The 24,060-nt window shown below is 63.1% G+C and overlaps 1 protein-coding gene across 1 annotated transcript; it reads right to left on the bottom strand.

Annotated features, from left to right (window-relative positions):
* Positions 1 to 3,597: 3,597 nt before the first annotated feature.
* HRH3 (histamine receptor H3) lies at positions 3,598 to 8,488 on the bottom strand. The gene is made up of 3 exons (XM_059036554.2): positions 7,932 to 8,488; positions 6,723 to 6,889; positions 3,598 to 5,676 (listed from the first exon to the last, which is right to left on the bottom strand). Exons 1-3 carry the CDS (start codon positions 8,185 to 8,187, stop codon positions 4,738 to 4,740), a joined length of 1,362 nt encoding a protein of 453 aa, XP_058892537.1. The 5' UTR covers positions 8,188 to 8,488; the 3' UTR covers positions 3,598 to 4,737.
* Between the last annotated feature and the right edge of the window lie 15,572 nt (positions 8,489 to 24,060).

Genomic DNA, 24,060 nt, shown 5'->3' with positions numbered 1-24,060 from the left:
CCCATGATGGGGATGCGCCAGCTGGCTCACAGGGACCACGGAGGAACGTCTGGGGTCCATGGCTGATTAGAGGGGGCCTCTTCAAGCACCTGGCACTGGTCCCATGAAATATCCGTGTGGCCCACAGAGCTGCTGGCCCACCACGGGGGTCCCATCCAGGATCTCCGAGCAAGGGACCCTGACGTCCCAGCTGCACGGATCTGGAATCCTTGGTGAAGTCAGCGTCTGGCTCAGGGCCCAGCAGGTAGCAGGAGCTCAAGAAAGTGTTCAGACACCATCCACCCCCAGCCCTTCACCCACTTGGTGTGTCTTAACGGTCTGAAATACCTGCATTAGAATCTGCCTCCCTTGATTTAAAGATCAAGATCGTCCTCTGTTACAGTGCACATCTCCCCCTGTCCCTGGAAGAATCAGTCCATCACACTTCAGTATGAGTTAATGGATTGGAGGGGCTGGGACAGAGCCGAGCCTCGGCTGTCAAAGGAAACTCCGGGCCCTGAGGGGCACCCGGGAGGGGCTGGCGAGGAGTGGTCTACCCCCTGCCCCTTCCTGGCTTCTCGGGAATGTGTGGTCCTGCTAAGCTGGGGCCCAGGAAGGAGGACAGAGGGCAGGCCGTTCCCCGTCCACTGAGCTGCCCCGACTCCTACACCTCTGCTCAGAACCAGGCTTTGCTGGACTCTTTAAAGATCGTCCAGCATTTAAAGTGGAAGCATTTAAAGATCATCAAATTTGTCATGTTTGAATTTGGAAACTGGTGACTTCGGAGTGTCACGGATGCATTTTTAGCGCAGTTCCCACAGCGCTACCACCCCCTCCTCCCCTTACATCCAAAACCCTCCTCTCCTCTCTCCCTTCTCCCCTTTCTTCTTTCTCTTTTGAAGGATATTTTTGCGCCCCTCTGAGATTTGTGTCTGACAAACTCCAGAGCAAGGTGCCTCCTCTGGACACAGCGCCTGCCACCCCGGGAGCGGGATGCCGCATGCTGTCTGGATGCTCTGCTTAATGGACAAGGAATCTGGCCGAGGTCCCCCTGTGGACAAGAAAGATGTCACAGACAAATGGCCTGGCATCCTGACCTTTCACCCTTAGAGCCAGTATGTTACTCCTAATATGACCAAAAATCATTATTTTCCTACCAACAATCATTACTAAATAATTGACTCACTTCCCTATTTTTTATTAAAGTCACAGGCCTCCCATGGGCAGAAGTGTTCTGTTCCCCTCCCCTACCCCACGACAGAGTGATGCCAGCTTGGGCCATCACATTACAAAACGTCATTTCATTGCCGGCTTTAGGAAGGAAGGGGCATTCGGTGACTCATGAAGCCAAAAGGTCCAGGTTCTACCTTCAGGCCAGGCTGGACCCAGGCGCTCAGACAACAGCACGTGGGCGCCGTCTCCGTCCAGCTCTCGGTGTGGCTTTCCTCCGCCTTGGCTGCACCAGGTGTGCTCCCTCCACGGGGTGGCCTTTATGAGGATAATGTTGGAGGCCGCCAGGCCAGCAACCCCAGCTGAAGGGGAACGCAGGCCTCCCAGGGCACCAGACAAGGTCCCAGGACCTGCTGCTCTCTGGCCTCACTGGAGACGTGTCCCACCCCAACCTTTCCCGGAGATTCTGACCAGCCATGCCTGGGATCCACACCCATCCTGGAGCCACTGAAGTAAATGGGGAATGGTTCCCAAAGGAGAAACGGGCTGCCATCACCAGAAGAATGGGTGCAGCGAGAGGCCTCGGGCACACTCAGGAGCGTGTGTGTGTCCCCTGAGCTCCGAGTGCCTGAGGGTTGGGCTCGGGAGAGGAAAGAGAAGGTGGCCCTGAGAGCTGAGGGCCTCGGGAAGATGGTCACAGAAGGAAAGTCATTAGCTGTGTGACCTTGAGCAGGTCACTTAACCTTTCTGTGGCTTTGTTTCCTCATCTGTAAAATGCGAATAGTAGTACCTACTCTGCTTGGCAACGAGATGAGTTTACATAAGCAGAGGGCTCAGAATGGTGCCCAGAACGTAGTAGGTCTGTTCATTATAATTATAGTCTAAGCACATTCCCTGTGCCAGGCGCCGTGGCCATCCTTCCTGGGCTGCACCAGGGACCCCCAGCCTCAGGCCCTGCAGGCTCCAGGACCCCCAGCCCTGACCTGCCAGAGCCAGCGTCCCTCCCCAGCAGTAGCTCGGGGAGCTGCAGTTTGCAGAGACTGAAGGCAAAATTTCTCGAGATCCTGCACTTTTATCCTCCAGTTTGTAGCCATTTAGCAGGGCCGGGCTGAGGGGCAGCGAGGGCTCTGGCTGTGCAGGCAGCACGGCATTCTCTGTAGCCCACCGCTGCAGAGAATGTGTTCCTTGTCCTTCCCCGGACAGCTCTGGGCTGCGGGACGGACGCCCGGCCTCGGGGCCAGGCAAGTCTGCAGGGCCAGAGGGAAGGCCAACGGCTAGCCCGCCAGCCTCGCCACGGGCCCCAGAGCTGCGAGGGCTTCCCCAAGCTCTGGGCCCACAAGCGGTGGGTGACCTCCCTGTCACCGCCTTCCCCGGCTGCTCCCCTGCCACTGCTCATGGCAGCGCCCAGCGCCCTGAGGGGACTTAAGCTCGCCCCTCCCTCGGGCCACTAAAGAGGGGCCCAAGAAGACGGTCCTGCCTTGACCAGAGGGGCCCCTTCTGGTGGAGGGAGAGTGCAGAGGGGAAGGAGTCCCAGCTGGGATTCTGGAGGAAGACTTCTGGGTGCTTGGGAAAACAAAGTGCAGATGCAGCTGTGGGGTGAGAAAATGTCTGGAAGAGGAAGGTTTGTGGGTTTCAAATGTTGCTGCGAACAGCTTCGCCCCCTGCAGTGGTGAGACTCAGAGCTGGCGGGCACCTCACTGCTGGAGATGGGACCCGCGGCCCCCAGCTGTAGGGGAGGGACGTGGGGCAGCCAAAGGTCTCTCTGCCTTGGGAGAGACGCTGGGCCGGCACGGTGGGGAGGGGATGAGAGGCTGTGTCCGTGAGGTCAGAGGAGGGAGGGCCCTCGTGGCTGGAAAGCAGGGGAGGCTTCCTGGAGGAGGTGACATCTGACCCAGCCAAGTATCTTCTGCTCCTAAGTTGGGCTGGTCTTGCCCCCTTTCCGATTGGACTCTGGCACCTGGGGTGAGGGCTAGTGTCTGCCCCCTCCGTGGAGCCCACTGGGCCCAGGATCACCCAGCATCATCCTGTCAGGTCCTTCTCCCCGTCCCCATCCATCACCCTCGGTCCCGCCTCCAGGCCTTTGCCCAGGAAGCCCCCTCCCCTCCCTTGGCCCAGCCCCTCAAGCTCAGCTCCAGTCCCCACAGCCCTGGAAGCTCCCCAGGGGGAAGATCATGGCTGAGAGCGGTGAGAACTCCTGTCCTGGGGGCAGGCAGGCTGCAGCAGGTGAGGGCTGTGGAGCGAGTTTTCAAGGCTGGAGTGGGGAGGAGTGGGCGGGGCACGGCCAGGGCACTGTCGCCGGGCTCATCCGCTTGAAGAGGACACTGAGGCCAGGGGGAGGGGCGGGCCTGTGCCTCATGCCCACCTGGGTGCTCTTGTGCCCCCCTGGGTCCCCGACTGGAGTACGGGCGCTCAGCCACCCCCCACGAAGTCCTCAGGAATCAGCACCAATACAAAAATACACTTTACTGTGGACTTTGGGGTCTGCAGGGGCAGTGCAGCAGGTGCGCGGGGAACGGAGCATGCAGAGTGCCAACCGGGTGCACGGGATATGGCGAAGCGGCCCCTCTGCTGGGCACCCGGCCCCTGGTCTCCTCCGACTGCCCCTGGGAGCCCCAGGACCCTCAGGGCGCTGCTGGGTCCCCGTCAATCACAGAAGACTCCGGTTGAGTAGATGGAGCAGGAAGGGCAGCCTGCTGGGCGAGCAGGCGTCCGGGACTCTGGCCGCTCCCAGAGCCGCCCGTCGGGCCCGACACCACGCGCTGGGGGGCGGCGTGGGCAGAAGCCGCTGGCGCAGCTCCGCCGGAAGCGGAAGCGGAAGCGGCAGCGGCAGCGCGAGGAAGGAGGGCGTGGGAGCGCACACCTGCCAATCCAGCCCTGAGCTCCTCAGCACTGTTGTCTGTCTTCATTAGACATCCAAGGAGCAGCGAGTTCACGGACGTGTTTTCTTCTTCTCCGTCTTCCTGAAACACCCAGAATGGAGAAGCGGAGACCCCCCGCGAGGTTTCTGGGTTGTCCCCGGCACTTGGGGGGCAGAGAAAGTTGGAGGGAAGAGGGGTGAAGGAGCCAGGTCCCAGGCTAGAGAGGGCGACAGACAGCAGCAAAGCCAGTGGCCGGGGCTTGTCTGGGACGGGGCAGGGGTGTGCAGGCGTGTGCAGGTGTGTGCACGTGCAGGCGTGCGCACTGGCTCTGGAGGCCTGGAGCGCACGCCAGGCACTCGCTTTGGGAAGACACCAAGCAGTAGTTGTGTGAAGCGTGGACACGAGCGGCCTTCCCACTGTCCTTGGGGGTGGCAGACCGGCTGGGACCCCTGGGTTGTCCCTCCTGGACTAGAGCAGGATTTGGGTGGCCGCATTCCGGTTCAGGCAGCAGGGGCCTGTCCAGCCACCCACCAGGCTGCATCAACTGCCAGGGGACGGTCTGAGAGGCTGCCATGGCGTTTCGGGTGGGCCGAAGACAAGGCAGGGCTCACGCCTGCGGGGCAGCCAGGTGGAGGGTGGCGAGAGGCTCGGCTGCCCGGAACCCGGGACCTCGAGGGGGGTGGCGGTGGAGGGCTCTGCCCCTGCATCCCAGGTGCCTGTGGAGCCCGGCTCACTTCCAGCAGTGCTCCAGGGAGCTGGGGGGCTGCATCTTGAGCTTCTGCGGGCAGAGCAGCTTGGTAAAGGCCCGGCGGAAGCTGTAGTGGCACAGCGGGTAGAGGACAGGGTTGACGGCCGAGTTGGCCCACAGCAGCCAGAAGGACGTCTCGTACCAGTAGTCGGGGACGCAGGGGCCGTGGCAGGCGGCCCGGATAATCATCAGGAGTGTGTATGGGGCCCAGCAGAGCCCAAAGACGCTCACGATGACGGCCAGCGACTTGGCCACCTTCTTGTCCCGCGAGAGCCGGAAGCGCTGGGCGATGCTCTGGGACACCATCTTCATGCGCTTCTCCAGGGACGCCGAGGATGCAGACGGCTTGGAGCCCCGCTTGAGTGAGCGCGGCCGCTCGGCACCCCTCGAGGAGCTGCCAGAGCTGGAGGTGGGCGAGGCCGCGGCACCTCCACCGCTGCCGCCCCCGAGGGCCGCGTCCCCAGCCTCGGCCCCGGTGCCTGGGGCTGCCTCGCCGCCCCCCACCCCGCGCCTGTGCAGCGACACGGCCCCCACACACCCCTTCTGCCAGCAGCCCCAGCAGCTGGGCGCGGCCGGCGGCGGCGACGAGGGCCGGGCCTCGGGGCAAAGCTCCGAGGCAGCCGCCTCGCGCGCCCCGTCCAGCCGGACACGGGTGCGTCTCTGGATGTTCAGGTAGATGCTGAGGTTGAAGAAGGTGACGCTGAGGAAGGGCGTGAAGAACTCGAGGGTGGAGGCCGTGATGAGGAAGTACCAGTTGTAGAAGAACTCGGCGTAGCAGTGGCCCTCGGGGATGGAGCTGCCCCCCGACAGGTACTCCCAGCTGAGGATGGCAGGTCCGTAGAGCAGGAAGGCCAGCACCCACACCAGCGCCATCTTCCTCACGGCCCGCCGCGTGTCGCCCTGCTGGGCCCGGTAGGAGACCTGCGGTGGGACGCGCTGGGTCAGGAGTCAAAGGGGACTGAGCCCAGGTCGGCCGCTGCCGCTTGCAGCTCCCGGCAGCCTCTGGGCCTCTGTGCATGCCTCCCGCGGCAGTGATGCGTTTCCGTTTTCCTCCCCTCGCCCCATGGATCCCGGGCGGGCCGAGGCCCTGTCACACTCTCCTGTGGCCTCGGAACCTCCCCCAGAATCCTAACTTTGTGCCGGGCGGCCTGTCTGCTGTCGTCCCACCAGCTCTGCGCTCCCCCGGGGGGCCACGTCACTGTCCGATCTACTGAATACCTGCCGTGTGCCAGGCTCTGTGCTCGGCACCTTTCGATACCATCTTATTTAATCTTCACAACTGCTCCGGCATGGTCCCCACTTTCTTGGTGGCTCAGGCAGCGCAGGAAAGAACACAGGTGGGTCGGCTCAAGGGGAGGAGCTGGCTCGAAACCCATGCTCTCTGCACTCTGTCCCACTGCCTCCCTGTACTAGGACGCATGTGGTCCCCAGCGGAGGGCCCCGGGGTGCCTGATGGAGCCATCAGGGAGCAAATGAGGTTGCACTGGAGTGACCTCTGCTTCGGCGCCTCCGGTCCGGTGCCCACAGGACACCGACGTGGGAAGTCCAGGCAGCCTGGGGTCCCCAACTCATGGTGGCCACCATGCCCAGGGAAGCTCGTGGAGCCTGTCTTCCCAAGGCACGCACACCTGTGGGGAGGTACCACCAAGGGCGCCTGGCCCAGATCCTCCTTTAGTTCCAGGGACTTTGGACCTGCTCCAGGGTGGAGGCTGAAGCGACCCCCTTCCTTCAGGTCCACACTGTGCCTTCTGCCTGAACCAGGGCCAGTCCTACTGGCAGCAAATGGCTACCGAGCGGGCGGCTGGCCACAGAGTGCCCGATGTGTCACGTGTGAGGCCAGTGGGGATCAAGCCCATCCAGCACTGACCACTCAGAAGTGGCCGTACCCCCTGCCGGTGCGTCTCCTGGCCGCTCCTGACCACCCCTCCCCCTAGGAGTGAACGTGGGCACCCACGTCCCAGACTCACGGCTCGGGTGACCGACAGGAAGCGGTCATAGCTGATGAGCACGATATTGAAGACAGAGGAGGTGCAGAGCAGGTAGTCCACCACCAGCCACAGCTTGCAGAGGCCCCGGCCAAAGGGCCAGCGGCCAGTCAGCACGTAGGGCACGTAGAGTGGGATGCAGAATGCCCCTGTGGGAGAGGAGGGCCGTGGCGGGCCGTGGCTGGGCAGGGGTCAGACCCACCCACCCCACCCCACCCCGCCGCCGAGAGACAGGCAGGACCTAGGGTCACTCGGTGGCCCTTCTGGGACCAGCAATCCTCCCTCCGCCTCATCCGTCGGCACACTCTCCGCACTGCACCTGGCCTTCAACCCCTGCCCGGCCCCGAGTCCCACTGGGTCCCCTGGACTTGTGGGCAGGAGGAAGATCCAGGTGTGGGGACCGCAGGGCGCGACGAGCCCCAGAGCCTCGGTCTGGTCATTCCTGGGCTTCTGCTTCTTCCAGTGCCCAGAGGAAGGAAAGAGCATTTCCTCCCTCTCTGGCCCCGCGGGCTCCCAAGCTCCCATTCTGGCCTTTGGATAGCTCTTCCTCATCAGCTCAGAAACCGAGAAAGCCTTTCTCTGGACTCAAAGGGCACTTGACTGCTGCCACGCGGGCGCGGGGGGCTCCTACCGCCAACCCCGCTCTGAGTGTCTGGCAGACGCCTGTCTCAGCCCCAACAGGTGTCTGGTCCTCCGGGCTCCTCCTTGCGCCCCGCCCCACAGCCGGCAGCAGCGCACGGACACGTGAGAACGCACTCCTCGGAGCCTCTCCCCGCAACCCCGCCCGCACCCCCCCAAATTGGGTCTAAAAATCTCCCCTCCATGTCCCCACACCCAAGCCTCCCCCCCCCAGCGCCCTCCCCATGTCCTGGGTCCTCTGCAGCCTTTGTTTAGCTACGGCGCAGGAGCCCGCGCTGCACCGCGGCCGCAGCGCCTTGCGCCTGGCCGAGCGCCCTCCGGCTAGGACCCCTTCCCCGGGGACATCCTTTCCCAGCCCGAGTCCCGCGGCCGGGGAGGCAAGGAACTCCGCCTGCGCCCACCTCCCCTCGAGTCCCGGATGCCCCCTCCCCAGGCCGGACCCCCTAGCGGGGCGTGTCCCCGGGGCAAAGGCGCCCTAGGTCCGCGTTCCAATCCCCGCTGGCCCGACCCGGCAGGGCGCCCCTGGGCTCGGGCGGGGGCTGGGGGCTTTACCCACGAGGAAGTCGGAGATGGCGAGGTTGAGCAGAAAGAAGTTGTTCTGCGTGCGGAGGCTCGAATCGGCCACGAAGGCGAGCATGACCAGCGCGTTTCCCAGCACCGTGGCCACGATGAGCAGCGCCATCAGCGCCGCCAGCACCGCGGTCCAGGCGGCGGAGAAGCCGCGCACTCCGCCCGCCGCCGCCGCCGCCGCCTCGCCCGCCAGCGCCCCCGACGCGTTCAGCGGTCCGTCGGGCGGGGAGCGCTCCATGGCCCCGCCGGCTCACGCGGCGCCGGGGCGCAGGACAGGGCGCGGACCGCCGGCCGGGCAGCCGGGAGGGATCCCGGCCCGGGAGCCTGGTCTCTGCGGGCTCTCGGCCCGTCCGGGCTCCCCGGAGGGTACCCGGCGCATGGTCCGCGGGCGCCGAGAGCGCGGCCGGGGCGGGCGGCGCCGAGGGGGCCCGGCCCGGAATCTGAGCCGAATCGGGCCAGCGGCACGACCGCTGCAGCACGAGCGGACCCGGAGCGGCGCTGGAGCCCGAGCCGCTGGCGGAGCGTCCGTGCGCCCCGAGTGCCGAGAGCAGCAGAGTGAGCCCCGCGCCCAGCCCGCGGCCCCGCGCGCCCCGCTCAGCGCCCTCGCCATTGGCTGCCGCCCTCGCCCCGCCCCCGCCCCGCCCCCGCCCCCGCCCGGCTCCGGCAGCACCACGGACAGCGCCGCGTGCCCGCCGAGCAGCCGGAGCCCCAGCCCGAGTGTGCACGGCGGGCGCCGGAGCTGGGGCCTCGCCTGCGTCCAGCCTGCGCTCGCACACAGGAGTCAGCCTCTGGACCGCGCGGCGTGCCCCGTGCCCTCGGGCCCGGTGACCCCTGGCCGGCCCTCGTCGGGAGCCGGGGCGCCTGTGGGGATCTGGAGTGCGGGTGAGGGGAAACGCCTGCGCCCGCGCCCGGGGGAGCTTGCCCCCGCGACCCCTCCTCGTTTCACGCTTCGGGCAAGCAGTTCTCGGAGAAAGGAACCTCCCGAGGAGAAAGGATGGGAGGGGTCTCCGATAGCCGTGCCCGAGCCAGGGGTTCGCTCCTCCCCCCGTATGCGTGGGACTCGACTCTGAATCGGAGTCTCCCCGTGGGCAGGACTCAGCGCAGCGTCCAGGGTGACCTGCAAGGCGCAGACAGATGTGCAGTTACATAAGGGAAAATGGGGAGCCAGCGGACCCAACTGGGAGGGGAGCGTGCCCACCCTGGGCGCAGGCGGCCCTGGTTTGAAGGGAGAGCGACCATCGGCTCGGAACCCAGCCACGGGTCCCCCCGGTGGACAGCGCAGCGGGGCGGTCAGTGCTGCAGGGACCGACGAGGTCACTGCGCTCGGGGCGCAGCCGGGGCGGCGCGCCGCGTTAGCGCCTGCGGGAGGGAGCGTCCCCTCCGCCCGGGCACAAGCTCTCAGATAGACTGGGTCAAGGGCGAGACACACACAGCGAGACAGACAGACACGCCCACATGCAGACACACAGACTCCCACAGACCAGGGAAGCAGCCGCCCAGCATCAGGCTGGGGACCCACGAACGGCTGGCAGTTCGACGCGCACACATCAGACCGCAGACAGCGAAGGAACAGCGCCCGAGGGAGGGGGAAGCAGCGGCGCTGCTCTGTCGCCAGCGGCGCACAACTGCCGAAGCCTCAAAGAGGAGAGAAAAGTGCGCGTCTGCGTGCGGGGGTGGGGGCTGCAGGGGGACCCCAGGAGCTGGCACACAGGCACCCGCACTTCCAGCAGCTTCCTGATCACGCTGTGGGTCCCAACCCACAGCTCCCCCTAGCCCCGAGGTGCTTTAGAAACTTCGGGGAGTGAGGGAGGGGTGCTGGGTTCCCCTACCCCATCCTCAGGGCTGATTGCAGGGAGGAGACCCCAGACCCTCACCCCAGCCCCAGGGGATCCACGGTTCTATGGCTTCTCGCAGCCTGCGCTGGGGGAGAGGTGTGGGGCTCCAGCTCCCCCTCCCAGAAGCCCTCTCTGAGTAGCTGGCTGTACCCCTTCCACCAGCAAGCCCTGCTCCTCGTACAGGCTCCCCCAGCTCCCCAACTTGCATGGTGTGCAGGGCTGTGCCAGGACCAGGCACCAGCTGGTGGTTAGACGAGCCGAGGTGGAGAGCTGCTGGAGTCCAGCACGGTGCCGCTGGACCCCATGGCTCCCACCTTCCAAGCCTTCCTGCATCTCTGGTGCTGGGTAAGGACTGGCCGTCCTGTGTGCTCGCCAGCAGCTCCCTGCCGCCTGGACCCCGCCAGAGCCTGCTCCTCCACAGGCACCCCAAGGCCGGCTCTGGCCAGTCAGTGCTTCAAGGGCGCACCCGCACCCCATCCCAGGCCTCCGGAGATGGAGTTGGATGGGGAGTGAGCACGGGGGGAGGGCGGGTCCTGGCTCTCTCCTCACTGGCTGGGAGCCCCCTCCCATCCTCAGTTCCTGTCCAGGGTGGAGGGAAGTCTGAGCAGAGGGCAGCCCCTTTAAAGTCTCAGTCGAGCTGGGGCCACGGTTGTCCTTGTGGCCTTTACTGTTCGCGAGCTCTCCTTGGCAGTCTCTCACCCCATAGCAGCTAGAGCGGGGGATGCAGGGGATGGACTCACTTCAGACCCTGGCACTTGGGTGACTTGCGGGAGTTGCCGAATTTCTCTGAGTGTGGAGACCTCCCTCTTGAAATGGAGGCCATCAGGAGGCGGGCCACAGCTGGCCCAGAGGGTTGAGGATGGCCATGGCCAAGGGTGGTGAGCGCCCCCTGTTGGCACTGACACGCACGACCTCCTCAGCCCCCCGAATTCAGCATACAGGGTGGGTAGGACCAGCAGCCTGCACAGAGCCCAGGAAGCTACCTGCTCAAGGTCACACAAGGCCAGAGGCCCCTCTCTTAATGGTTACACTCCTCACCCAGCCCTGAGACCAAGGCCCCTGACCTTGCAAATGTACTAACTCTTGGGGCCTTGACCTCGTCGGAACAGGAGCCTAGAGTCCTCTGGGCTGGACTCAACTTGGCTAAGGCAGTTTGGGGTGAATGAGGCAGGTCCCCACATGACTGTCCACAGGGCATCTCGCCTGAGGTCTCTGTCTCAAGGCGTGGGTAATTCAGGCCCCAGGATGGCAGGGAACACCCCAAGACCCTAGGAAAGGCTGGCTGAGCGTTGGGGGACGTGGGTCCCTATTCTCAGCTCACCTGGACACCCCCAAAGAGTGTGGCCTGGGGGCCGAGTTTCTCCATTTGTCAAAACAGCCAGCATTTGGGGTTCAAAATGTCCAGTCCCAGAAGGAAGCAATGCCCCAATCCCGTAAACCCTAGATTAGTGAAATCAGATCCCCTGCAAAGCCCTCACACAGGAGATAGCTCATCCACTGACCGATCGGTTGATTTGTTCATTCAGCCCCCAAGATCTGCAGAGGTGACAGCTGAGGAGGGCTGTAGGCTGGAGAGTGGAGGGGTCCCGAGACCCGCTGCAGCGGCGGGGCCTCACGCACCTCCCTCCTGCCGCACGGAGCAGAGAACCTGCAGCACAGACGTGCGCTGCTCGGAGGCCCCTCCACAGGGAACTTGCTGGCAGGAGGGCCGGTGACCGCCCCAGCTGAGAGCAGCCTCTTCCTGGGCATCTGGTCAGCAGCTGTTGTGTGGGACTCCTCTGTGTGCAGTGTCTGCTCTGGGGCCCCCGTGGGGGGCTGAGACTTTCCCGGGGGGCCCCTCCTTCCTACCTACCTTGTCCCTGCGCACGTGTCAGACCCGCACTGCGGTCTGAACGCTCCTCACCTGCTCCCTTTGTCTTTCACAGGTGTCCCCACCAACCTCTCGACCTTGGACCCTGTCTCTGCGTCTGCTTCCTGGGGGACCCAAGTTGACACAGGCTGCATTCCAGTTCTGGAAGGATGGCCAGGGAGTGGAGCCAAGACCTCCAGGAGGCAGCCAGGTGGAGATCTGGAGGGAGCCGCGTTCCAGGCAGAGGGACCGCGGGAGCAAAGGACAAGGTGGGTGTGGGGGCGCATGCGTCTGTGGCGGCCGCGGGGGCGGGGCGGGGGGAGGGCTGATGTGATGCCTCACGCCCCGCCCCGTGCAGATGCTGAGGGAGGGAGACCTGGGAGGGTTTTGAGAGACAGTGCGACAGGCCTCCCCGCTTCAGGGCAGAACAATCTCCAGCAGGGCGAGGGCAGAGCCGAGAGGCCAGTGGGGAGGCGGCTGCTAGGCTCCAGGCGAGGACGGCGGTGGCAGTGGGGGAGGGGAGACCCGAGCAGATTCCGGGTCGAAGCCGAGCTGTGTGAGAGAAAGACGGGGTCAGGGCTGACTCCAGGGTTTTGGCTCAAATGCCTCGAGGGTGGCCTTGACACGAATGAGCTGGGGGTCTGTGGGAGGAGCCAGTTGGGGGACAAGGGGGTGCTCAGATTTGAGCGTGTTGCGATAGATGATACGGCCCATTGGACCTCCCGGGGGAGAGGTCATCAGGCCCCCAGGCCCAGCCCCGGCCCTGGAGTCCGAGGCCTGGCCCAGGAGCAGCTCGCTCACCTCTTCGGAGCCCTGGGCTGGGGGGACGCAGCTGGGTGTGCCGGCGTCTGAGCAGCAGGGCGCTGCCCTGCTTGCCCGTGGTCACGGTCGCGGTCACGGTCATGGGGCAGCGGGCTCCGCCTCCAGCTGCCCCACTGGGCTGGGGAACCTCTCCTTCTTCGGAGCGCCTGCCCTGCGCCGGCGCCCACGGAGCCCTACCCCGCTGCACGTCGCGTGCAGCTGTGTCCCGCAGCCCCCTAAAGAGAAATAATGAGGGGAGTGGAGCCGCGGCGGCCCGCTGCCAGGCAGCTGTCCTGATCTTATGGCCAAGGCACACTTGCTGGGGCGCTTGTCAGCGTTCTGGGTCTGGTGCCATGACACCTCTTTAGAGGAATCTCTATTTGCCTTCTGTGTTTCTGCAAGAGCTCACTGGAATATGGGAATGCAGATTTTTCTTTTTTTGTTCCTTGTCTTCTTGTTTTTCTTTTCCTGGTGACATTCTGAGCCGGCTCCGGGTGCATCCTGATGAGCTCAGGGCCCGGGTGTGAACAGCATGTCTCCCAAGGTCACCGCTTTGGAATAAAAGCTGAGTCTGATTTCCCTGCCTTTAGGGACAAGGCTGAATTGTGCCCACGGCCCAGGTGGCAGGAAGGAGAGAGAGGACAGGAGAACCAGGGATACAGTTGCTGTGGTTTGGCCACAGATGACGAAAACCAACTCAAAAAAGCCAAAGGAAAAGGAGTGTTTATTGTTGCCCATGGCTGAGAAGTCTAGGAGGTGGGCTTCAGATACAGCTGCATCCAGGCACTCAGAGAACAACTTCGCTTTCCACCTGTCTTTTCCCTGTGTCCCCACCTCATTCCCAGAAGGGAGTGTCCCCCTAAGATCTCTTTCCTGCAGCTCCAGGCTGCTCTCCTACGCTCTTGTCCACTCCCCAGGAGGAAGACAGGGCTACCAACCACACCCAAAATTAGCCCCCTTGGCCTGGCTTGGACAGTCACGGTGGCCAGCTGGGGCAGCTTTGCTCGAGCTCACAGCAATGTGGTCGACGTCACTTGAACCCCACCCTGGGCAGTCGTCCCCTGTGGGTCCCGTGTGCCTGTGCCGCGTCGCCTGGCAGTGCCTTTCTTTGTTGGCAGTGTCCAGGGAGCCCCTGCCTGGTCCTGGGGGGACAGCGGGCCTGGGCACTGAGAGCTCCGTTGGAGGCCCCCGAGATGAAGCTCACGGGTTGGGGGCAGGCGGGGAAGTGAGACTGGGGGCTGCGGAGATGGCCTTCTTCCCGGGCGTCTGTGTCTTCTGCCGCCTGGCTGCTGCGAACACAGGGCCCAGCATGAGAATGAGGGCGAGAGGGTAAGGGACGAGGGGCAGCTCTCCGCACACCAGACACGTCCGACCACAGAGCCTGGGCCGGAAGGCTCTGGAGTCCTCCCCAGCGGCGACCCGCAAGAAGGAAGCTGGCAGCCCTCCCTCCCGGCCTGTGCCCCCCTCTGCTGGAGCCAGTGCTGCCAGCTTAGAGGCCAGGTCACCCCCATCCCACGGCCTGCGTCAGTGGCCCCCAGACAAAAGAGCTCTGGGTCCTCGGTGTCCACGCAGGGGGGAGCGGAGAGACTCAGGTGCAGTGACTCAGAGGCTGGAGAGAGCACAGTTTGGAGAGCTGATGGGAGGGGGACTTGACCCTGGGTCTGAATTTCCTCACCTATTGCCCTTTCCTCCTACGGACGGCGCCAGTGGAGACATTACCCACAAGAAAAGGGGCTCTCAGGAGGGCTCCCTGCGGGAGGTGTGATCTAAGGGTGTGCGAACAGCTGCCGGGGAGGCGCAGGGGCAACTGGGGTGGGGGCCAGAGATAATAAGTACTCTTCTCTAAGGAAAGAGGCACCCTCACCCCAAGAAAGGCCCTCTGCATGACTCAGGTGTGGTTCTGGGTGTGCCCACTTCCCAGGGTTGGCAGTTAAGTATCGATATTTGCTGAATGAATGAATGAAACCGCTTGCATCTCTGTAGGTTCTCTCCATGCGCTAAGAATGCATAAGCCAGACTTCCCTGGTGGTCCAGTGGTTAGGACTCCACGCTTCCACTATAGGGGGTGTGGATTCGATCCCTGGTCAAGGAACTAAGATCCCTCATGCTGCGTGGTGCGCCCCCCCTCCCGCCCAAAAAGCATAAGCCATGGAGAAGCAGGAAAGAAGGGTGAAGGTGGACCTTCGTCCAGGGTGCCTTCTCCAGAGCCCTGGGTGGGGCTAGGTGTCAGCTGGCATGGGGCCTCAGAAGGGCTCTCAAATCCAGCTACGGGGGGCTGGCCCCAGCCTGGGAACCTCCCTTGCATCCCCAAGAGTGTTCGGTGGGGCTTTCCCATGGCTGTGACCCAGCAGCACCATGTGACAGCAGGGCTGGGGACATGAGCCAAGCTCACACCATGAGTCCCGGCCAGGACTCTCCAGGGCCTGTGGACTAGACCCTGATCAGACCCTGGATAGTAAGCGTCAGTCCCCTCGGGGTGGTCGAGCCTGGCCGTGGGTGGAGACAGGCTGCTCTGACAAGGGCCCAGCCTTGGGGCTCGTGGAAGCAGGTGAGCCGGGGAGTGTGGGCCCGCGTGTGTACGCGGGGGCAGGGATGGTGCCCAGCTCTGCCCAGCCCGGCCCCAGGGCCCTCGTCCATGCCGCAGCTGCCCCCGACCCCGGAGCTTCCTGCTGTGGACTCGGCCCCTCAGCCTTTGCTGCAGGGTGAGGGGTGGGGACTGAGCCATGCCTTTGTCTGGACTCCTGCTGGCCGTGGCTGGCTGCCAGCCGCCAGCCCTTGGAGGCCCTGCCCCCCAGAGCCTGTCCGTGCTCTGCGCCCTGTGCCCAGCAGCGCCACTGTCACAGCAGGTCAGAGCGCATGTACATCGGCCCTGTTTCGCCCTCCCTCAGGCCTCCTGTCCCCTGCTGGGCCCCTCTCGCGGTGAGCAGGTCAGGTGGCCCTGGTGACAGTGCTGGCGAGGCAGATGGGGCCTGGTGACCCCAGTCCATTCTGCAGACCCCAGGCCTGGGGTTGAGGCTGGGCGGCCCGGGATGGGGGTAGCATGCTCCATACGCGGGCCAAAGATGCCCTCCCCGTGGATGGGGCAGCTGAGGTCACAGTGCGGGTGGCGTAGTCTGTCGGGGACAGGGGACGGGGGCGCTGCCGGGCTGGGCATGCTGGGGGCCACCCTGGGGCTCTGACTCCTGTGCACACGCCCCCTGTCTGGCTGCTGCCCTGCTCTGCTCGGGCGGTGAGGCCGAGAGGCCGACAGCCCCCTCCCCAGACCCCGTCAGGGTCCCCAAGGCCCAGCGCCGGCCCTGGAACCGCAGCCTCCCTCCTTCTCTTCCCAGCAAACACACCCCTGCCCCACGCTGCCCTCCCCTGCCAGCCCTCAGGGGTGCTCCAGGTCTCCCGACCTGGCCTGTGCTGTTCTGTGCTGGGGTCCAGAGAGCGCGTGTGCATGTGTGTGCATGCGTGTGCAGGTATGTGCATGCATGTGCAGGTGTGTGCACCATGCATGCAAGGTGCCGGCCCCGGGCAAACGTGCAGGGCTCTCACCCTGCATGGGGCCCTGACCCCGTGCTTCGGGGGGTCGGAAGGAGGGGCCCACTCTGGGAGCTGCCTCCTGCAGGAGAGGCCAGGCCCCAGCGTTGCACCTCTGTTTACTCCCCGAGTCCCCCTGGACTCAGGCAGCTCCTTGGGGGGCCTGAGTCTGTCAGGAAAATAACGAAAGAGCTGGCCGTCTCCATGCTGGGGCACAGGGTCCAGTTAATGAAGACATTCCCCGAGTCCTTGAGGAGGAAGGACGGGGCCTGGCGCAACTCCCAAGGTGTGTCTGTGTGCACGTGTGTCTGCGGGTGCCGTTAAGTACGTATGTGTATGCCTGTGTGTGTGTGCACGTATGTGCATGTGTCTACGTACATGTGTGTCTATGCATGTGTGCACGTGGGCCTGGCTGTGTGTCTGTGAGTCTTGGTGTGGGTGTGGGTGTGGCCGAATGCACATGTGCATACATGCGTGCCTGTGGGTGTGCTTCTGACTTGAGCCAGGGGTAGGGCTCCTGAAGGAAGCGAGGAAGCTGGCACTCGTCCTCCTTCCCACCCTGTAGGGACAGGTCAGGTCACAGAAATGTCCCCTCCCACCGCGGGTGGCCCTGACTGCAGGACCAGGTCCTGGGCCAGGGCGGGAGTCAAGAGATTGCACTAGAGTAGCCCCCCTGCCCCCGGTCTGGGCACAAATCTCAGTCACTCGGATGCACAGGCACACACAGCTGGAAATCACAACATGGAAACAAGTGGGCAGCCCCCAGGCCCGGGGGCGGGGGTGCAGCAAGCTCAGCAGGTGGAGGGGCCGCGGGGCAGCAGGCTGGGGTCCCGGGAGCAGCGCCTCTTGGGTCTTGCCCTGGGGGCTGGGGGAGCTTTGCTCGGGAAGCCGTTTGCTTTTCTTAGGACACGCTGGCCAGGTGGTTGTGCTGGAAGACTGGCCTAAGGCCACAAGCAGAAAGTGGCAGTGCTGGGCTGTGACTAAGAACCATGAAGTCCCTGCCCCCGGTCCCTGATCAGAGCCCCACCTTCTGCAGGGAAACAGCGGGGCCACCTGGGTTCCCCCCCAGCCCTGGGTGCTGGTTACCCCAGTGGGACCCCTGCCCACTTCCCCATGTCCCTGCCAGACCTCAGTTTGGGTCCACCTTTTCCTGGCATTGCATAATCCTCTCACATTTTCTAAATTTGCTCAGCTGATTCATGCAGAGCTGGAAACGCTCATGTAACAAGTAACGAAGTTCACTGGAAGGTTCTCCAGTAGGAAGCCCTGATGGACAGAAGAAGGGTCCAGAGGCCTGTCCTGATAGGTAGCCATCCTCCCCACACGTGGAGAAGTGGGCATGGAAATCTTGGCTCAACAGGGCATGCATCTGACGGTTCACTGGTGGTGGACCTCCTTCAGGCATGGCTGGATCCAGGAGCCCGACGGCTCCTGTCAGAGCCTGTGTCTCCCAGCCCTGCTCTCCTCTCAGGCAGCCACTCCCCTTGGTGTGGCCCCTCCAGGCTGACAGCCCACGGCTCACAGCCCTGACAGCAGATGCAGGGGCCCTTGCCCAAGCCCATGACCTGACTGCTTATCTCAAAGTCGAGGTAGTGATGTCCCAGGTTCCAGTCACGTGCGTGCCAGAGGTGGGGTCAGCTTGTGAGTGGGGATCCCCACAGGAGGATGTGGGGCTGTTCCTAGAAGACGGGGGTGGATGCTGTGCAGAGCAACTGGATGCTCGTCACGGGGGGCCATGCCCGTGCCCTCCAAGGGCCCCACCACCGGGGAACCTGAGGCTCAGAGAGATGCTCTGTTAGCAAGTGGCAGATCCTGGACTTGAGTGGGGCTGCAGGTTCCTCCCCGACCCCAGCTCACCCCCACCCACCTCCTACTGGCTTCCAGGGGCGTTCACCGTGCACCTACTACGCGCTGATCGGCTAGGAGTCCAGAAGGCGTGTCGTTTCCGAGGCCGGCGAGTGGGTGGAGGTGCCAGGCCAGCTCTGTCTCCAGGGGTGCCTCAGAGAGGACCAGCCCTGAGGGCCCGAGCCCCGGGCCGTGGGACTCCCGGGCACACTGCTTTCCCTCGGTGGGGGCAGGGCTGGCCAAGTGCCCAGCACAAGGCCTCTTATCAGCCCATTTGCCTCTTGTCCAGAACAAACCTGGCCCGTTGGCCCAGTCTGCCCCCTACCTGGAGGGGACGGAGCCATCCGGCCGGCTGTATGCGTAGCCTGTGGCCCCGGAAGCGGAGAGGCAGCACCCCGTGGGCCCCGATTCCTGTGCTGACCCCTCCTCAGACGGCTACAGAATTGTGGGTCCCAGTGCAAGACAAAAATGTGGGCCCCTCCTCAGAAATTAAGAATTGCAAGATGGCAAGAGCCGAGCAGTAAACAGAGCCCGGAGCCCCACGTGACTTCAGGCTGCACTCCCGTCCCTGCCACTGTGGCCGCCTCTCACCCCCCAGGTGGGACCCTCCAGGGCAGACCCCCCCAACCCCGCTGTGACCGCCTGGCACAGATTGCTAGCTGCCCCCTTCTCTCCCCTTCCCTGCCCTCCTCTCCGGGGATGGGATGGGGGGAGCACGCCTATCCTCCAAAAGACCCCAGATGCCAGTCTCTCTCTTATGCAAGGCCCCCCCACCCCAACCGCGGGAGCCAGCTCGCTTCTGCCCAGAATGGAGGTGAGGCCGCTGCCGCCAGCCCCTCCCCGCTGGCCCAGACCACTCCCAGGAAGAGGAGTGAATCACACTGCTTTGGGCCACCCCCATCCCTGCTCCCTGGGCACGTTTCAGCTTTGCCCCTTCCCACCCCCACGCCTGGCAGCTCCCCTGGCCAGGCCGGCAGCTCCGGCAAGTTAAATTTAACCCAGCCCGAGCTGTCTTTCTCCTGCTCCCACCTGGCCCGCTGGTCCCCTGCACACAGATGCGCCCACACCCCTCCCGCTGCACGTGAGCCCCTGGGAAGGGTGGGGAGAGAAGGACCTGCCTGCCTGGGGGTCCCCTGTGGCCTCCTGAACCCATATGCCTGCTCATGACAGCACCTGGCACCCAGCGCAGGGCCAGCAGTGCAGGAGGTGCTCAGCAGTCAGGGCACAGCCAGAAAGAGAGAAACCATGCCTTCTGTCCAGGGACAACACTGAGGCTCCCTGCCTGGTACCACCCTGGGCACACAGTAGACACACAGGCTGTGAGCTGTGAGTGCTGCTCTGCGTCTGGCACTGCCCCTTCTTTCTGGGCAGCTATCGTGAGCCCACGCCTCACCAGGTGTCTGTGTCTCTGGGCCTGCCAGATGATGCTGGGGGAGGCCTGGGGGCCACAGTTGGGCCTAGCCACACATAATCTTCTTCCCTGGGCCCTCTGTTTTATTCAGGCTGGAAATGCACTCAGCTAAAATGCTGCTGTTCCACTGAGAGTGGCATGGGATAAAGTTTTGGCTAGTGAGTTGTGAGCGGAAGTGTCTGGTATATCTGCAGGGACAGATTTTCAAAGGGAGCTGATTCACCTGGTGGGGCAGCACCTCTCAGCACCTCTGCTCTTGTTCTTTCCCTTACTCCTTCTTCCCGGTCAAATATGCATGTGATGGCTGGAGCACCAGCAGCCATCTTGGATTGTGAGGTGACACTGAGGATGGATGCTAGAAGAGCGATACAATAAGGTAGGAGCTGGGTACCCTGCCAACCCTGGACAGCCTGGGCTTGTGCCACGTGAGAAAGAAGAACATTTCTGTTTTGCTGATGCCTCTGTTATTCTGGGTTTTTTCATGTTTGCAGATCTAACTAATCCTAAAAAGCAGGAAGCTAAGTGGGCCCAAATGTCCCCCTGGCAAGGTAGGAGGCCAACTCAGAGTCATACAAGACATTCCACAGGGAAAAGAAAAAGTTGTCCAGTTCCAGTAAATCCTGGGTCTGCAGCAGGCCCTTCTGTGTCTTGGAGGATCCCACATATACCAGAGTGGGAAGGACCCTGAGAAGGGGGACACTTGTTGGCTTTGTTTAAACAGCATTCCCAAACCTGCTTGACCGTGGAAGCCTTTCCTCCAGAAACACCTCATAGCAGCCAGAAAGGCCTTGGGATTCCATGGCACCTCATTTGGGAAACTCTTCAGAGGGTGATTAGGGCATTTAGCTGAGACAATACACCTAAAGGTACTCAGCCCAGGGCTGGGCACACAGTAAGTGCCCAATAAATGCTAGGGCTGCTACTGAAGCTAGAAGCGGGGTCCGTGTCAGTCAACTCTGAGCATGGAAGTCACCCCCCCCACCGCCCCTCATTCCTGCCTGTTCTGGGGCTGCAGCCCCCGCCCTGCTCTTTCTCTCTGCTTCCGTGGGTCAGCTTGCTCCTGTGGCCCCTTCGTGGGGCAGAGTGGTCTCCTGCAGAGGCTAGGGGGCTGGGGGCGGAGTGCTGCTGAGTTGGGTGGGATCCACCCGGGAAGAGTTGGTTTGCAAAGCTGCAGCAGTGAGGAAGGCGCGGGGTAAAAAGTTTTTAAGAGGAATACATTTTTTCTTTTGGCAGAAATTAATGGGTGCAGATTGCTCAGGTCCCAAAGCCACGGGGAAAAAAAAAAGAAAAAGCCCTTTGCCGCTGCTATTGATAACTTGTCTCTCTCCACGTGGTGGGTTCAAAACTAAAAATACCCTTCTCCGACGGCAGGGAAGCCGAGCGCTGTCACATTGCAGAGGAGACTTGAAAGCTGTGAGGGGAAGGCTCAGCTTGGGCCACGTGAGGGCCGGGGCCCCGCCTCAGTGGCCAGCCACCCTCTGCCCACCCAGGTTGCATCCAGATAGAAGATTTCCCAGCATTCCACAGAAGGCAGCGGGGAAATGTCCTCTCCATGGACCCGGGAGGCGGCAGGGAGAGGAGTGAGCCTCAGGCCGGGCCTCCCCGGGGGCAAAGGCCAGGTCAGCAACGCCGAGTGCCCGGCATCCTTGGATGCCCGGCTGTGCTGCAACTCTGGCCGCACGCTGAGACACAGAGACCCAGCCAGGCTCAGAAACCTGCTGGGGAAGGAGGAGTGGAGCCGGGGAAAGAGCGGTAGGCCGAGGGCAGGGCTGGCCCCGCACCGCCGGCCCGCTCTGCGGCGTGACCCTGGGCCAGCCCCTCTGTCCTCTGAGCCTTAGTTTCACCACTGAAGGGGGAGCAATAGTCTCTGCTGTGCCTTCTGATGTGAGGGAAGGAAGGAGGGCAGTGCGCGTGAATGTGCCTCCTGAGGGCAGAGTGAGGGTACGTGCTCCCACGCGGCTGGGGCCTCCGGAGCCCAGGACTCCCGGCTTCGCGCCACAGGCTCAGCCGCTGCCCCGGGGGCTTGTGGGCCATGATGTCACCTGATTCTGATTCAGAAGGAGTTGGGACAGGGAGGTTCCAGTCATCCTCGCCTGGGGTGGAAGGAAGGTCACAGGCAGACATGACTGCCAGGGTGGCCTGATCTGGGAGCAGGTCTGGTGAGACCAGTCACCCCAAAAGTTATCTACTAGCCCAGCACTTCTCAAACTCCGAGAGTGCACACTCGGATGGACCCCTGGGGTCCTGAGCAAACTCTGGGGCCAAGCCAGGCCCGCGTGCTCAGGATGGAGGGGCTACTACGATGACCCGCCCCCTCCCGACCACGGGGCGGGGATCAGCTGATTTCCTGGACACGAGCCGCGCATGCCCCTCCACCGGTCCCAGGAACACCTGGACACCTATTTCAGATGCAGATCCTGGTCCGGGAGGCGTGGGCAGGGCTCTGCCTTTCTGACGAGCTCCTGGGCTGTGCCAGGCTGCTGGGTGGCAGGAACGCACGGGGTCTGGGCCACTTCCTCGTTGCAGGTCCTGGGTGAGTCACTTCCCCTGCTGAGGTTCAGTTTGCTCATCTGTACAGTGGGAATGATGCTACAGAGTGTTTATTTGATTGGCGGTTGTAAACATGAAACTGGATAAGACATGTAAATCACGGGGCACTGGCTAATGTCAGCTGTCATCACCATGTCATCGTTATTGCCTGGTCCCAAACCCTCTTTGTCTGCTTTTCTGCTCCCATCTTTCGTCCCATTCCTGGAGAATTTTGCTGGCCTTGGCCTCCTGACCTAGTGAAAGTCATGAAAAATGCTCCTGATTGGTCCCAAGGCACCCTCCTTCCAGCCTCTAACTGAAGAACGAGTCCTGCCCAATTCACAGGGACCAGGAAAGAGGAAGCAACAGCTGACCCTTGGAGCCCAGTTCATTGCATCTGGTTAAAGGGGACAAGCCGACATCCCAGCCACGGGACCCAGCTGGGATCAGAGCCCCCCACTCCTACCCCTCAGGCCAGGGCAGAGATGGCCGTGCTCAGCCCTCAGTGATCCGCGGGCAGGTGGGAGACTCATTCATCCCCACCTCTCCTCTGGCCTGAGCTCTCGGATGCTGCACTCACCCCTGGAGTTCATGGCCGAGAGCTGGGCCGGTGCATGGGGCTCAGAGTCTTAAGAGGCTTGTCAGGGTGAGGGACCTGCTCTGGACTCAGGCCAGGCGCACGAGGGAAGCTGTGGAGCATCTCCGTGGCAACCGGCCTTGTCCTCGTCCTGGCTTGGGAGACTGCACACTGCACCCTTCCCTCTCCAGCCGGTGTCAGTTTCTTCAGAGGTAACCATGGCAATGCCTTTGTTTCCGAGGCCCGGCCCCGCCTCCCTCCCGGCTTTTCTCTCCAACAGTGGCTGGGAGAGCTCCTTCTCAGTCCCTGCACGTCTCCGGGCTCCCGCTGACAGTGGGCCCACCAGCGAGCTGGGGCCAGACCCTGGCATGGGGATGACCGGCTTTCTGGGCCCAGAAATGCCGCCTGGGCCGCAGTGCTGCCGCACATGCTTCTGCCCGCTGTTTACAGGAGGCAGCTGCAGTCCAGTCCCCCGCATCCCCGCTGGCAATGAGGAAGTGTTCTGAGGAGGGAGTGCAGAGGTCCAACTGGGGCTAGCTTTGTGGAAGACGCGGTGAGGGGCAGGAGCCTCAGAAAGTGCTATAGGATCAGGGGTGGTCTATGAGCACTCTTGTGGCTCCACGGTCCCAGTGGTTCTTTGGTACCACCTTGAACTACCTTAAGCAGAAAGGAAAACGTGGTCACTCACATTACTGAAAAGTCTAGGATAGACCTTGCTGAGGGTGCAGCTGGTTCCAGGTGACGCAGGGATATTTGCTCTTGCTTTCCTCTGGGTTGGTTTCATTCCCAGGTGCCCCCTCCCCTCGTGGAGACAAGATGCCCATTGGTAGCCCCAGACTTATCGATACATCTTTCTGTCACCTAGCCCAGCTCTGTGGAGGTCTGTGGGCAGATGGGAGACGTTTGACCTCAGCTTTCCCTCTGGCCTGAGCTCTCTGACCCCCAGCAAAAGTCCCAGGACTGACCTTCACTGGCCAGGACAGGGCCACCTGCTCACCCCTGAACCACTCGCTGTGACTCTCAGCAGCCAGCCTGATTCACGTTACTCCACCCACCCCAAACCAGACCCAAGATTTAGATGGGATTGGATGGGAGAAACCTGGTTTGCAAAGGAAAACCTTGGTACTCATAGGCTCAAAGAGGTTAGTTTACTTGACCACGGCCACACAGCTGGTAAGGATGCAAGCTCGGGTCTGACTCCAGAGCTTCTGGGCTTAACCATGGCGTCACTACGGGTCAGTAAGAGCCCCCAAAGGTTTTAAACAAGGGAGTGAACGGTCAGGTATGCAGGCCGGGGGTACACTGGCGCCGGGTTTTGGTGAGTGGTGAAAGGCATGGCACGGAGGGTGGACGCTGGGAAGCCCTGAAAGATGCTTGAGCTGAGGAAGGCAGCTTTAGGAGGGTGACTCCCGCCTCCGCCCGTCCCCGGGGGTTGGGAGCGGCAGGCGCACAGGCCTCAGCGCGCCGTGCACCCGCACCCCGGCCACCCGACTCGCTGTTTGTAAACTCAGCTCATCCAGCCACGCCCCTTCCTCCCACCTGCCCGCCCCTTTCGGGTCAATATCTGCATATCCCCGCCTCTCCCTTCCTTGATTGGTTACCCGAGTCGTCACTCCTCCGCGTGGGCCGGACTCCCGTGGGGCGGAGGGCGGGGCCGCTCCGGCGGCTCTATTAGCATAGTCCCGCCTCCCGCCTCGGCCCTCGGGCCGGGCGCTGATTGGGCGGGCGGCGGCCGACGCGAC

This window comes from Kogia breviceps, chromosome 14 (assembly GCF_026419965.1).
Source record: "Kogia breviceps isolate mKogBre1 chromosome 14, mKogBre1 haplotype 1, whole genome shotgun sequence".
NCBI lineage: Eukaryota > Metazoa > Chordata > Mammalia > Artiodactyla > Physeteridae > Kogia > Kogia breviceps.
This window is presented reverse-complemented; position numbering and strand designations above follow the sequence as displayed.

Excerpts from the sequence above, each read along its gene's own strand:
- HRH3 (XM_059036554.2), bottom strand. The coding sequence starts at position 8,187 with ATGGAGCGCTCCCCGCCCGACGGACCGCTGAACGCGTCGGGGGCGCTG. Across the intron at positions 6,890-7,931 it reads CATCTCCGACTTCCTCGTGG|GGGCATTCTGCATCCCACTC; the intron begins GTAAAGCCCCCA and ends CCTCTCCCACAG. Across the intron at positions 5,677-6,722 it reads TCCTGTCGGTCACCCGAGCC|GTCTCCTACCGGGCCCAGCA; the intron begins GTGAGTCTGGGA and ends GTCCCACCGCAG.